At 41.9% G+C, this 13,667-nt stretch overlaps 1 protein-coding gene across 1 annotated transcript; it reads right to left on the bottom strand.

Annotated features, from left to right (window-relative positions):
* Positions 1–2,447: 2,447 nt before the first annotated feature.
* Positions 2,448–7,644, bottom strand: LOC111151095 (chromosome unknown C1orf53 homolog). The gene is made up of 3 exons (XM_022508866.1): positions 6,827–7,644; positions 3,777–3,878; positions 2,448–2,578 (listed from the first exon to the last, which is right to left on the bottom strand). Exons 1-3 carry the CDS (start codon positions 7,088–7,090, stop codon positions 2,507–2,509), a joined length of 438 nt encoding a protein of 145 aa, XP_022364574.1. The 5' UTR covers positions 7,091–7,644; the 3' UTR covers positions 2,448–2,506.
* Positions 7,645–13,667: the final 6,023 nt, after the last annotated feature.

The following is a 13,667-nucleotide window of genomic DNA, read 5'->3' as shown; positions in this document are numbered from 1 at the left end:
TTGAGCAGGGCCCAGTAGCATCCCCCCTTCTCTTGGGTCCTTCTTTTCCAAATACACCAGGGCTGGGAGTTCCAAGTTTCAAGCAGGAGAGTCCTTCTCTTCCTTGCGCTGCAAAATCAACCGGGCCAGCGTGTCTTCTGAAGAGAGGGAAGTGTGCATTGCAATCCACCTGCAGCGAGGACTGCCAGGACAGGGCCCTTTCCCCAGAGAAGAGAAGCACCAGTGCTTCAGGAATCGATGCCCATCCTCCACCGGGGGAAACCCCATAAGAAGCTTCCCCAGTTTCCACTGGGTCTTTCTGTGTTGGAAACAATCTAGAAATCAGTGCCCCTTGATTTATGGTGACTTGCAACAGGAGTCTCCAGAAACCATGAAAGTGGAGCAGCACCAGAGTTGATTTAAGCTGGGAAGTTTCTATTTCTCAGCATCCACATGTGTTTGTATACACACACCCAATAAGAAACCTGAATTTTTACTTTACAATGTGTGAATACAATATAGCTTGAAGCTCTTGCAGTGAGGCCCGTTTATGTGGCCATATTGTGTTTCATGTGGGAGCACCGACCCACCGCCACCCCTGATGTGTGGTTCACAAGCATCTCCACAGAACCACAGTGGAGAACTTCAGGCCTTGGCTCCCGGGCTCCAGAGGTGGAAGAGAGTAAGAGCACCCCCCACCCCCCAACAGCGGCTCCTATGCTGCTGCCCACAAGGCTTCAAGTTCTGCTAGGAAGAGTCCCACAGGAGTATCATCTGGGATGGGACATGGAGTCCTTTCTCTTGGGCCAGTTCCCTACCTCAGGAAGTGCACTAGGAGGAGGAAAAAGCTGCCTCTAGGAAGGAGGAATCCCATAAGTTATTTCCTTCTGTCAAGGGGCTTTCTCAAAACTCTGCCTTAAATCGGGGCCCCTTTTCAGAATGAACTTTCTTTCCTCTCTCTTTTTTCTCCAGACAGATGACCTTTACAGGCTCCGTTTCTTTCTCTTCTCCCTCTTGGGACCGCTGAAGAAAGTACCATCCAGCCCTCACCCAGAAAATGGCCTTAGTAATCTTCAAATCTAGTGGAAAACATTGAACTATCTGGCTGCTTCTTGACCTGAGGATAGAGAGGAAATTGGCTCCCAGGAGTCCATAAACCTGTCTGGAAAGTCTAACTGCCTCCACAATCATAATGTTGACCCCCTTCTCCTATTCACCTCCTCAAAACGATTTCTAGAGAGGACAACACCAAGCCACGAAGACAGGTTTTTGTTCTGTTTTGTTTTGTTTTGTTTTTAATATCCAAGGCAGCTGCCCACACCTCACAGGGTCCACCAACGGGGTTGCTTAGGGCACCACAGTGGTAGGACTAGCAAAATTGGGGCACTAAAATGGCAAAAACTGGGGGAAACAATTTAATATTTGACATACAAATAACAACATGAATCACAATCAAGGGGAAAATCAGAGCCTTACTGGGCTTTTCACTTATTTCACAGTTTAGAATAGCTTTTACTTTAAATTGAGTATGTGAGAAGGCACTAAAATCTTTTGGTTGCCTCAGATCTCTAAAACTTATTGAGGCCACGGGCAGAGAGTAAGGAAGACCCCTGAGATGTTTGAGAACCTTTCAGATTCTGTTGGGAGAAAAGGCTGAAGGTTAGCTCTGGGCAGAGCGACAATGGGCAGCAGCCTCATTTTACTGAACAGCCTCCACTGGCAAGGAAAAGGCTTTCTGGGGCCCTTATCCTCAGAAGGAAGCAAGGGAGAAAGTGTAGGAACAATAGTCCCTGTGAGCCCCTAACCCAGGTTGGATACTGAAGCCCAGAGGTATCACTGCAATGAATGGAATGGGTATAAAGATGATAAAATGTCCTAAGATAGATTTGCCTGCGAAGTGTCATAAGACATGGAGAAGGAAGCTGTGGGGGAGAGAAGTGAGAATGGTCTAATCAGAGGCATTTTAAGCGGCCTGACCTCCAAGTCAGAATGATTTAGAGTTTTTATTGAGAGAACAGATGGAAGATGAGAGCATTTCTTGATGCAGAATGGCGCTTCTTGGGCAGTCATATGCTGCACAATATAGCATTATATCAATCTTCTTATAGTTCAAGATATAAATAAAATGAAGAATGTATTCAAACTCTTCTATTTGCCAGCAACCTCCCTTGGGTTGCTAACACAGAGGAGAAAACAGTAGGAGAACGGAGGCTATAAGAAAAATCGAGAGCAACTAATGTGACCCGATTGCTACTATTTATTTAATGGAACAGTCATTATTTTCTTTCTTCAACATATGTGTCTGATAATGAAGCAAAAAGAAAGGAAAATAACTATCAATGTGCCACTTCAGAAACACACAAACATTTGCTAGCTTTTTCATTTTATTGATGTTCTTTTAATATATGTACTTATAATTAAACTAGTGTTCAAGGACTAACAGCACAGACAGCAATTCTGGATTAGGGTTTTTTTTTTTTTTTTTAATACAGGCTCTATTAGATGGAGAACAGAGATGAAATTGTTGTCAAACATAAAAATATGAATTGAATTTCTTCCTTTTAGATGGATCTTTAACATTGACTTGACCATATGGACACTGCAGAAGAAATAAAACAAATCATTATTGAATTATTTCACAGGGATCTTAAAAAAGTACAACACTCCTCATGGTGGAAAATGAGACTGCTAATCATGTTATACAGATCATTTGATCTACTGGGTCCTGCAGACTAAGAGGAGAATAATGGCAACCTCCGGCAAATGGTCCTAATTAGGGTCCAAGAATCACTTCCTAAATGCATCCTTCCAACTTAAAGAATTCTACTGTCAAAAACTCACTCTTAGAAAATTCTCAAGTCCTCAATTTATGCAAAGCTCTTAATGCTTTTGATTAGAAACAGCTAATGGCACAGGTAGGAACATACATAAAAATGAAGGCTTAATTTTTCAATACTGGCTCCAGCCAATATATGCATTTAGTGTTTAGTCCTTAACTATAAGTGCATTAGTTAAAGGAAATAATGCCTTCTTGCTCCCAAACATAAAGTCCAAGTGGTCTGTAAATAGAGGTTGTTACCTGTTTATAATCTTAACACTGTAACAATTTATCTTACTAGTATGCTTTTAAAAAGGTACAGTGATAAACCCAATCTCATTTATTTTTCTTGCTCAGCATAGGGAAGGATTAGCTAGTTCATCTTAGTCAGTGAACATAGAGATACATTCACTGAAATACACATTTTAGGAAATGTACAGCACTAAGTTTGAGGTAGATAGCTTCATGGTTATTTTTAAGATAGAGTACAAAACAGCCACGGAAGAAAATGCGAGAGAGAGAGGAAGGGAGAGAGGAATCATTATCATTTAAAGGAAACCCACTTCACAATGCTGGTCACATTGCTATTTATTCAGCTAATAATGAAGGCAAAACACTGTCTGAAATCTAGTTTGTAATATTCTGGATTTCTTTTCCTGCCTTCTTTGTACTTGCCTAGTGAACATGACTTATTTGAAACCTCATGAAAAGTTTCCTTGTAATAAAGAACTCGCATGAATTTCAAATCACAACATTTCAAGGAACTGATGTTCACAAAGAAATGTTACAAAATTCCATTAACTTTAAAGGTCCTATGTTGGTCCTAAGGACTTCATTGTCCTTGGCTAAAGTAGCTTGTGAAAAGTGCACTCCAGGTCTATTTAGCTTTTTTATTTGACTTGTTTTTCAAATAATAGGTATTTACGAAGTTACAGAAGCACCGAAAGCTGCTGCTGTAATGCGAGAATTTGCTACTCACGTGTCTGCAGGCAGAGCCACAGCATTTACCTCTCTGCAAGTGGGCGAGCTGTGTGAGCACGGTATAGCCAGTAGCTGGATCCACATAGTTTAACTGGCCAGTCTGAAGAATAATGAAATAAAACAATTCATTAATCTCAATACTCACCATAGCTCCTCACCATACTTCCTACTCATAAAATACTGCAAAATTTTCTTTAAACAATATTAAACTCCTTCCCAGCAATTTTGGTGGCACCTGCAATTAAAGACTGAATGCATTCCAACATTATATGCAATCCAACATTTGTGACATAAGGAGAAAATATACAGTTTGAGAAAAATGAGAAGTTGATGGAAAAACAAGAACTCCTCTATACCCAATAACGATGTAGCCACTGCTCAGGTATTTTTCATTCAGTTTCTAGGTAACAAGTTTAATAACAGGTGATTTAGATGACTTTAAGAGCTTAAGAGGCTGAAAATGAACTTTCACTCAGAAGTTGCAGTTGCAATTTCAGTACTTAAAATATGTGGATAATGATTTAAACTTACAGAAAAGGTGCTAATCAAAACCAACAGTCCTTACAGAAAAGTATGACCTTGCTATTATTGAACACTTTTCTTTACCTTCATGATGTGTTACTCCATTGCACATTTTACACTATTTTCTTTTTGGAGGAGGGTTGTTAGTTCTGTTTTTAAGTGAAAATGTATTGTTTTAACATATTAACACTCACTGCTTTCACGAGTTTGATCAAAAGGAACTTTTACTACACCACTTCAGATATCAAGGAAGCATACTCTACCAACATTTGAACATGGTTTTTAAAAAGTGTCCCAAGTACACTGTATGAAGGCAAAGAAAGTAATGCAGCCTATTCTATGGATTTGGGCCATGTGGGTGATGATTATTTATCCTCAAGATTCTGTAGAGGAACTTTCTCTTGGGCTTCTTATATAACCCTTTTACTCTGCATCATTCCTGTATAGAATAGAACCTTTTCATTAAAATATGTGTGACATGTGAATGTCTTCTAGCATATTTTAGTATGTGCCACAAGTTACTTCTTCAGAGTGTCTTCCTTCATAGCTAAATATTTTAATCTGGTCGAGAATTTAACCAATAATAATCTGATTGAGAATTTAACCATGAATAAGGCATAAAGCAAAAAGACACATAGAGTTCAAGTCTAGGTCTACTCTAAGGTATTCTAGCTGAGCCAGACCCTGGCAGCAGAAATCCAGCAAGCAAGTCTCAAGGCCAGTCTATAGGGCCTCTCAAATCTTTTGGGACCACAGAAGCAAATTACATGAAACCAAGAACACTAAACTTTAATGACCAATTGTCAAGACCTTTAGAATGACCAATTGTCAAGACCTCACTTCTTTATTTAAGAAACCCGTGTTTGAAGACTTGGAAGAAAAACAAAAACAAACAAACACTGGGAGCTCTGTTAGCTGTCTTCTTCTCACTTTTCATAGTTTCTGGAGGTCTTCTGAAGGCAATTATGGAGCAACTTGGAAGCCTAACAAACAGATTGCTTCTGCATTTGTGCCTGTTCTCCTGCTTTCCATGTTGATTGCAAAACTTTGAGCTTATTGGCTGCTCACACAAACTTACTTTGTCCACAGTAAAGGAGCCTCAGGTGTAGTGGCAAGAGACAAAGGTGTGACAGGAGTGCGAACAGTGGCTGGAAAACGAGATGATCAGTCGTGCAGATAACCCCGGAAAGAAAGGTAAGAGACCCATCTGCTCGGAAGTGTGGGAGAAGGACAACTGAGAGGGGACTTCTGATTTGTTGAAAAAGAAAAACAACAAACTTGTTCTTGGATTTACTCTTGGTCACCTGGACAACCATTTCACCTGTGATACTGACACTCATTGATGAAACAAGTGTGGGTTTCCTAAGTCAGAAAAAGTCCTTCTCCTTTCCCAGGCTGACTGACCTGTATTGACACGTGACTGCTCTTTGCTCTAAAAAGAATGAAACCTCTGCTTATATCTACCATATTTATATGGTGATGTGTGGCAACAAATTATACATGTTATTTTCATTTTTATTTTTTTAATGGAGTATAAACAAGATCAGTCAAAAGCTGTCAGTTATTTCCTGATGAATTTTTATGCAGAAGTGTCAACACTTGAACGAGCCAGTGAATTCCCAGGGCCTACTAACTAGCAGTGGGGAAAAAAGTCGATTTTAGAAAATCATCAAGGTTTTCTTTTCTACTCCCATTGCTCAAGCAACACCAGGTAAGTAACTCTCCACCGGACATCAAGTACTAGTAACACAGATTATATTAAATAGGTTACTTTTACGTTGTTTTTGCATTTTTCACGCTAGAACTCCTTTGCTCTCTCAAGATATTAAAAATATAAATATGCTCCCTTTAAACTTATGTAGTCTGAGGTGTCAGAAACTGAACGAAGATGGTAAGTTGTTATATTGGTACTCATGAGTGATTCCCTAAATCCTGCAAACAGAAGAAGACATAGCTCAAAATTGGGAAGAATGTAAACGCCTGATTACAGTCTCCTTTACAATTGTGCTCCGTTAGGGCGGAGAGAAAAGAGGAAATGATAGTAGCAAAAATTATTTTTTTAAAGTTTTGCATTATTAATATGGTTGGATGGCAAAGTGTTTAACTGGTAACACAGATAAACACACAGCCTATTTTTCCTGTGACTTCTCAGCTCCTCTCTACCTCCTCCATCAATGCCTTAACAACCCCCCCCCCCCCCACAGTCATGATGGGTCCCAAACTGCCACCAGTTTAGCTCGGACGCTGATGAGAAAGGACCCACACTTAATACAAATGTACGTTAACTCTTTGCGCATAACAGGGAACTGGCTAGTTTTCAAGCGAAAGGGTCGGAGCGGTAAGCAAGCGTGCTTGTCAGAAGCCAGAGCAAGGACCGCGCGGACTTCCAGCGACCTCTCCGTCAGCCTAGGGCGCGCAGGCGCACGGATCCCGGGGCTGGGCCCGGGTTGGGTTGGGTTGGATGGGGTGGGGCGGGGCGGGGCGGGGCGGGGCAAGGCGGGGCCGGACGGGCAGGAGGGGCCTCACCGCGCAGGCTGCCGCGTGCAGGTCCGCGATCCGCCGTTCGGCCGCTGTTAACTCTTTGCTCTCCGGACGCCTGCCGTCTCCCTTTAGCCCGCCTTGCAAGCGGGGCCCAGATCCTCTGCGGTCTTCCTCAGCAGCGGAGGAGAGGGTTAAGCTGAGGTGCTGCCGGAACCCTCCTACGAGCCGTAGAAGTCTTGGTGGCCGGAAAGCTTGAGGTAGCCTTCCGAGAGCGGCGAGCGCGGACGCTGGGATCTGCCTGGCCGCCATGGCCGCCGCCGGCCGGGAGAGGCGGAGCGCCCGACACAGGGGCCCGGCGGGGCGGCCACGCGGGCCTGGGGGCCGGCGCGTGGGTCCCAGGCTGCGAGCTGGGAGGCCGGCCGGAGGCCTGGGAGCTCGGACCGCGACCGGACTGCGAGGGCCGGGCCTTCCGCAAACGCCGCCGGCTCTGCTGCGGAAATAAAAGGGACTTTTTAGGCGGTCGATGAAGCTCTAGCAAGATGCGGGGACACGGAAGAGCGGGCCATTTCTTTGGGCCTACATTCTAAGTATTCCATTTCTCCTTGGTGGTGGAACGTGGACATTTTATTTTCTCATATCTTGCGTGGCTTGGGATCATTTCGCATAATCCCCAGCCTGGGTTTCGAAGAGTAGTCGTTTTGTTAAGTGTTCTTCAGTTTTGAAGGACTGAGGTCCGGGATTGATCCCTGAGGGCAAGAGGGGACTTACTCTGTTGCTCCGAAGTTTGACTAAGCCACCACAGGGCCATTACCATCCTTTTTTCTTTCTTTCCTTCCTCCCTTCCTTCCTTCCTCTCTTTCTGCATTTACCATGCAACCCTGCAATTTTATTTGGAATTTTCTTAGGTGGTGACTGAACCGACCCTACTGGGCCATAATCAGTCTCATAGCGAATTAATAAATTAGGATCCTGTTTTGGAAATCTGTTTCCTTTCTGTTGGAATAATAAATTAGTTATCAGGATCTCGAGATTTCTCGAGGTGTGAGAAAAGAGTTTAAAACCAAGAAAACTAACGAGGGACCTTAGGAAAAACTGTGAAAACATGGGACCAAACCTGAGAAGCGAATCCACCACAAATCAGGTGTATTTGTGTGTTTTTTTTTTCCCAAACCAAATGCTGAAATAAGGGAATTAAGTCTGGAAGATCAGATCGATTGCACTGTTTCTTAAATTGAAGATGAGGGCCTGTTAATCATGACATTAATTCAAAGGGTGGGGACAGCATTTTACAGAAATGAAAGAGACTAGACCAGGTTCAAATGGAAATTAAATACTCATCTTACAACAGAGTTAGAAAACTTTTGTATTGGTGAATGAGGAGGTGGGTGTGAATGTACACAGCAGAGTAAGGGAAATCTTTGTGTTAAAATAGTTATGTATTTTTTTTTTAAGATTTTATTTATCTGACAGAGATCACAAGCAAGCAGAAGGGCAGGCAGAGGGAAAGGGAGAAGCAGGCCCTCCACTGAGCAGGGAGCCCAAGGTGGGGCTGGATCCCAGGACTCTGGGATCATGACCTGAGCGGAAGGCAGCTGCTTAACCGACTGAGCCACCCAGGGGCCCCCAAATAGTTCTTTATTATGATCATGATGGTAAGACAAGTCTATGCATATGATAAGATGTAAGACTATATATACCTTGTTCCTAGGTCAAATTCCTGCTTTTGGTATTGTAAGTATGTAGGATGTAACCATTGGGGAAAACTGGATAAAGGGAACCTCTCTGTATCTATTTTTGCAACTTCTTGTGAATCTATGATTATTTCAAAACTTAAAAACAATACTTTTTAATAAAGATCTAGAAATGGTTTTCAAATTACTTGGTAAGATAGATGAGTGAATTAACCAGAAGCTTTTCATATCGCCTCCCTTCCCAGGTTTAAAAATCCTCCTTTTCAGGGGCGCCTGGGTGGTTCAGTCAGTTAAGTGACTGATTCTTGGGTGACTCTTGGTTTTAGCTCAGGTCAGAGTCCAGGGTTGTGAGATGGGGCCCCCTGTCCCACTCTGTGCTGAGCACACAGTCTGTTGGAGATTCTCTCCCTTCCCTTCCCACTCATGCTCTTCCTCTACATCTCTTTCTCAAATAAAAAAATTAATCTTTAAAAAAATTTCTCAGTTAAGGCCTTTGGGCACTTAGACTAAGAAAGATGTTTTGTACTGTTCACATGTTAACCTGCGTGTGCATTCTTTTTAAGAATTTATTTATTTGTTTGACAGCACAAGTACAGGGAATGGCAGGCAGAGGGAGAGGGAGAAGTAGGCTCTCTGAGGAGCAGGGAGCCCTGTGTGGGCTCAATCCCCAGGTCCCTGGGCTCGTGACCTGAGCTGAAGGCAGATGGTAAACCGACTGAGCCACCGAGGTGCCCCACTGTATGTGCATTCTTATAGACATTTATTTTTTAAATATAATGACAGAAATCTAAGAGTTTAATAAAATGTATTATTACAAATAATTTCCAAACATTTGATAATTGAGTATCATATAGACACTGAATAGATTATCTGCCTCTTTCAATTTTCATTTGATCTTCGTATTAGAGTCAGTGTCATTTCACATCAAGTTTCTTTCATCGTGTCTCTAGTTTTAAAAAGCCTCCTCAGGCCTTGACCCTTACCTTAAGCTAGCATGTAGCAAAATCTAGCATAATCAGGTTCTGTGTGCTCACAGTAGACAAAACTATACGAAAGTGGGGGCACAGTGTTCTACCTTAGAAGGTAAAGTAAGTCCTCACTTTATTTGCAAGGCAGTTACATCCAGATTTGCTTTAGAAAGAGTTATTTTGTGTCACATCTCTGTATATAACATGAGATTGGATGTATTCTATAATCCTTCCCATCATTTGAGATGTTTATGTTGATACTGAACATGTTGGTTATTTGGGGGAGGAGGAGAAAGGGAGTTCAAAGAAATGTATTCCTCTAAGTTTCATCTATATTAATTTTTAAATAGTTATGTTAGGCTTCCCTAGTTTGCAAGAAATAGATCACACAACTTTATCTGGTGACTAAAAGGAATTTGCTCACATAACCATAATGCACAACTTCATTCAGGGCCCAACTGTATTACCAGGGCTCAGTCTTTCCATTTCTCAATATGCCTCTTCAGTCCTACTCCCTTTTTTTTTTTTCCTTTTTCTTTTTTCTTTCTTTTTTTTTTTTTAAGATTTTATTTATTTGTTTGAGAGAGAGACAGTGAGAGAGGGCATGAGCGAGGAGACGGTCAGAGGGAGACGCAGACTTCCCGTGGAGCTGGGAGCCCAATGTGAGACCCAATCCCGAGATTCTGGGATCATGACCTTAGGTGGAGGCAGTTGCCCAACCAACTGAGCCACCCAGATGCCCAGTCCTACTCCCTTTTTAAGCAGGCTCTTTTTTCATTGGTGAAAGATGGTTGCAAACAGCTTTTAGGGCTTCATTCTTTCTCACCCTTGTCCACTTGAAAAGAGAGTTTTGTAATGAAGCCCTTAGACAAGAAGAAGTCTGTCTGCCCCCCAAAAGTCCTAATAGCCATTTCTGTACCATGTGTCCATTCCTGAACCAATCTTTATGAGTGCTTGTTATCCGTAAGCAAACAGGGCCTGTCCCCGGAACTGCCTATGTACAGCCCCACCCAAACCCATGGCTGAGAATGGCCTGAATTGATGGTGGAGGCACAATGAACAAATGTCTACAACCGTGTGACTTGCAAAGGAAATAAATTCTACCAGCCCACCCAGTTCTTTCAGTATTTAGTATTTGTTTGTCATTGCAAAACGTTTTCATTGTTCCTCTGGTTCCCCTCTAGATGTCATTTTGATCTCCCATAATGATTTGCTACATTTTAGCTTTCCCTATGAATTTTATCTTGCACTGTTTTCCCAACAGATCCTAAATAAGACGTAGATAACATGTCATTTTCAACTTTGTATCTCCATAGCCCCTCTTAGTGACATAATAATGAATTTTCAAATGGATAAATGAGTCAGTGCTTCTTCATTCTCAAATACATATTCCTGGGGCGCCTGGGTGGCTCAGTGGGTTGAGCCTCTGCCTTCGGCTAGGGTCATGATCTCAGGGTCCTGGGATCGAGCCCCTCATAGGGCTCTCTGCTCCGCATCAGGCTATCTGCTCCGCAGGGAGTCTGCTTCCCCCTCCCCCTCTGCCTGCCTCTCTGCCTACTTGTGATCTCTCTCTGTCAAATAAATAAATAAAATCTTTAAAAAAAAATACATATTCCTAACTACTGAGGGGCAACTGGGTGGCACAGTTGGTTAAGCGTCCAGCTCTTGATTTTGGCTTGGGTCATGATTGCAGGGTCGTCAGATGGAGCCCCAGGTAGAGCTCCATGCTCAGCCGGGAGCCTGCTTCTCTTCCTCTCCCTCTGCCCCTCCTCCCACTCGTGTGCATGCATGCTCTCTCAAAAAAATAAATATATATATTTTAAAACCCATATTCCTAACTACTGGGCAAAAATTCCATATGAAATTTTATTTTTTTAAAATATTTTATTTATTTGACACAGAGAGAGAGATCACAAGTAGGCAGAGAGGCAGGCAGAGAGGGGGAAGCAGGCTCCCTGCTGAGCAAAGAGCCTGATGCCATGCGATGCCATGTGATGCCATGTGATGCGATGCGGGCCTTGATCCCAGGACCCCGAGATCACGACCCGAAGGCAGAGGCCCAACCAACTGAGCCACCCAGGCGCCCCTCCATATGAAATTTTAAAATTAACATGCTATACATAGGCAGATTTGGAAATATGTATATGATTTGTTGCAAATAAATACTTCAGAAAACTAGTTGATAAAGACACTAACTCTGAAATCTTATTAAACTATTTCTTAAAGAACATGGGGTCATTTTGCTGACAAATAGGACAGATGCATACATCATCAAATTATCTGATCTAAAGCCCCTGAAATGCTGCCTCTAAATAATTTTAAGTGTCATTTTTTAATACATTATGAATGTATTGCCCTATTAGTGGACGAATTAGTGCCAGAGTCACAGAGCTACCCACAGATGTCTTGTCCATATAGTGCCTGTTTTGCACAGTTCTTTTTGGACACCGATTTATGTATTTGATGTTTTTCAAATAGCCGAATGGTGTGTTATGACATGTCATGCTCCACGTAGAATGCATTTTCACTATCAGTTCTTATGATTGAGAGCAAATGTTACATGCCCTTAAGGTTGCCTATAGGGAATCTTTGTTTCATTTAATTGGACATCCATAGCACACTTTTGTTTCACAGAGCTGGTCTTAGAAAATTCTTTGGGGAATTATAACCATTTGTATTTGCAAGCCCAGTGAATCTCTGCTGACTTCACCATGGGCACTCCTCCACCAATGCCACGTGCCCAGAGCACTTCTGCACTCGGCCCTTAGGTTCCTACTTTGTTTTTGATTTCTTGAATGAGCTGTAGAAGGGCTACACAATATGAAGCCATTTAGCCATTTACCTTCTCTTCCATCCTCTTTGTCATTCTTTAATGAATAGTAGTTCTGTGTCCTACCCCAGTTGTCAGCTTGAAGCATCAGGGATGAGTTGATGGTTAAATCCAGTGCATCTGATTAAAATTACACACTGCTTTTACAGCACTCGATGGTCTCCCCTTCTTTAGTAGTTCTCAGTCCTTCTCATTGTAAAATACTTCCCTGAGTTTTTCTGTGCTTATGTTCTAAATATAGTACATATATGCTAATGGTCTCTGCTTCAGAGTCAGTGTGTATGAGAACAACACACTTATCTATCCATCTACCTGCTGGACATATACACTTAAAAATACCCCAACTTCATTATATCCAAAATGCACTTAGTCATCATTCCCTTTGAAATCGTCCCTGTTTACTTTCTACTTTAAAGGTACTCCTGTCCAACAATTCATCTAATTCAGAGATCTTAGAGTGATCCTTAACTCTTTTCACATCTTCCCCTCCAATCACCAAATTCTACCAGTTTCAGTTTTGCTTATCTATGTCTGAACTGGTCCTCCTTTGCCTCCATCATTGTCCTAGTTCAGTTCCTTATCATTTTTTCCCCCATGGCTACAACCAAAACAGAATGGTTCATTGATGTAGATAATAAGTAGTGGGACTTATTCTGAATTAGGACCCTCTGCTGAATGCTGGAGATTTATTGTCTCATACGCTGTATGTGCTGTTTATTCTGAAGGAAAATATCCTTTATCTTTTTGGAGTGGTGAAGTTAGACTTGTCCTTAAATCCTCAGCCCTTATGTTGTCCCCTCTAGTAAATTTTCCCTAACTGTTCACTTGGCTTAGTGTTTCCCCAGCAACTCTGCAGGCTGGTTTGGGGCATGACCTCAGTGCTCCCAGTGTATCCAAAATGTGTCTTTACACTGTACTTTCTTATTGTATAGTTTTACGGTTATGAGGGCTTTATAAAAATTGCCACATTGTAAGATCTTTAAGGGTAAAGACTGTCTTAATTATCTTTGTAATTATCTAGTAGCACAAATACATAAGAAAGGCTAAAAAAAATTTGTTGAAGTGAGTGGATGAATGAATAATGGGAACAAAACCCCATATCTGATTTGCATAGTCAAGAAATGATACAAATACCTTCTCCCCTAATATTTAATATTTGCTTTTACCAACACATCGGTTGTTCTCAGGATATTGTTCTGAGACACAAAATACTAAGGTAACAAGGCAACTATGATTTTATTTGGCAATCTATTTATTAAGTTCCCCCCAAACGGTCTTTGAATTAATGGTAAATGCAGTGTATGGGCTGCATTTCAAATGAAGTAAGTTTATGTTGACAGTGAAGTACAGCCTTGTTAACCCTGAACAATCATTCCAATTAGAAACTACATGCACAC

Source organism: Enhydra lutris, unplaced genomic scaffold (assembly GCF_002288905.1).
Source record: "Enhydra lutris kenyoni isolate GAN:26980312 unplaced genomic scaffold, ASM228890v2 scaffoldscaffold25, whole genome shotgun sequence".
Taxonomy (NCBI): Eukaryota; Metazoa; Chordata; class Mammalia; order Carnivora; family Mustelidae; genus Enhydra; species Enhydra lutris.
The sequence above is the reverse complement of the archived record's forward strand: the minus strand, read 5'-3'. Positions and strand labels throughout refer to the sequence as shown.

Bases quoted from the DNA above. Each gene is read 5' to 3' on its own strand.
- LOC111151095 (XM_022508866.1), bottom strand. From the start codon at position 7,090: ATGGCGGCCAGGCAGATCCCAGCGTCCGCGCTCGCCGCTCTCGGAAGG. The intron at 3,879-6,826 runs GTGAGGCCCCTC...ATTATTCTTCAG, and splicing joins TGCACGCGGCAGCCTGCGCG to ACTGGCCAGTTAAACTATGT. The intron at 2,579-3,776 runs GTGAGTAGCAAA...TTTCTTCTGCAG, and splicing joins GTGGCTCTGCCTGCAGACAC to TGTCCATATGGTCAAGTCAA.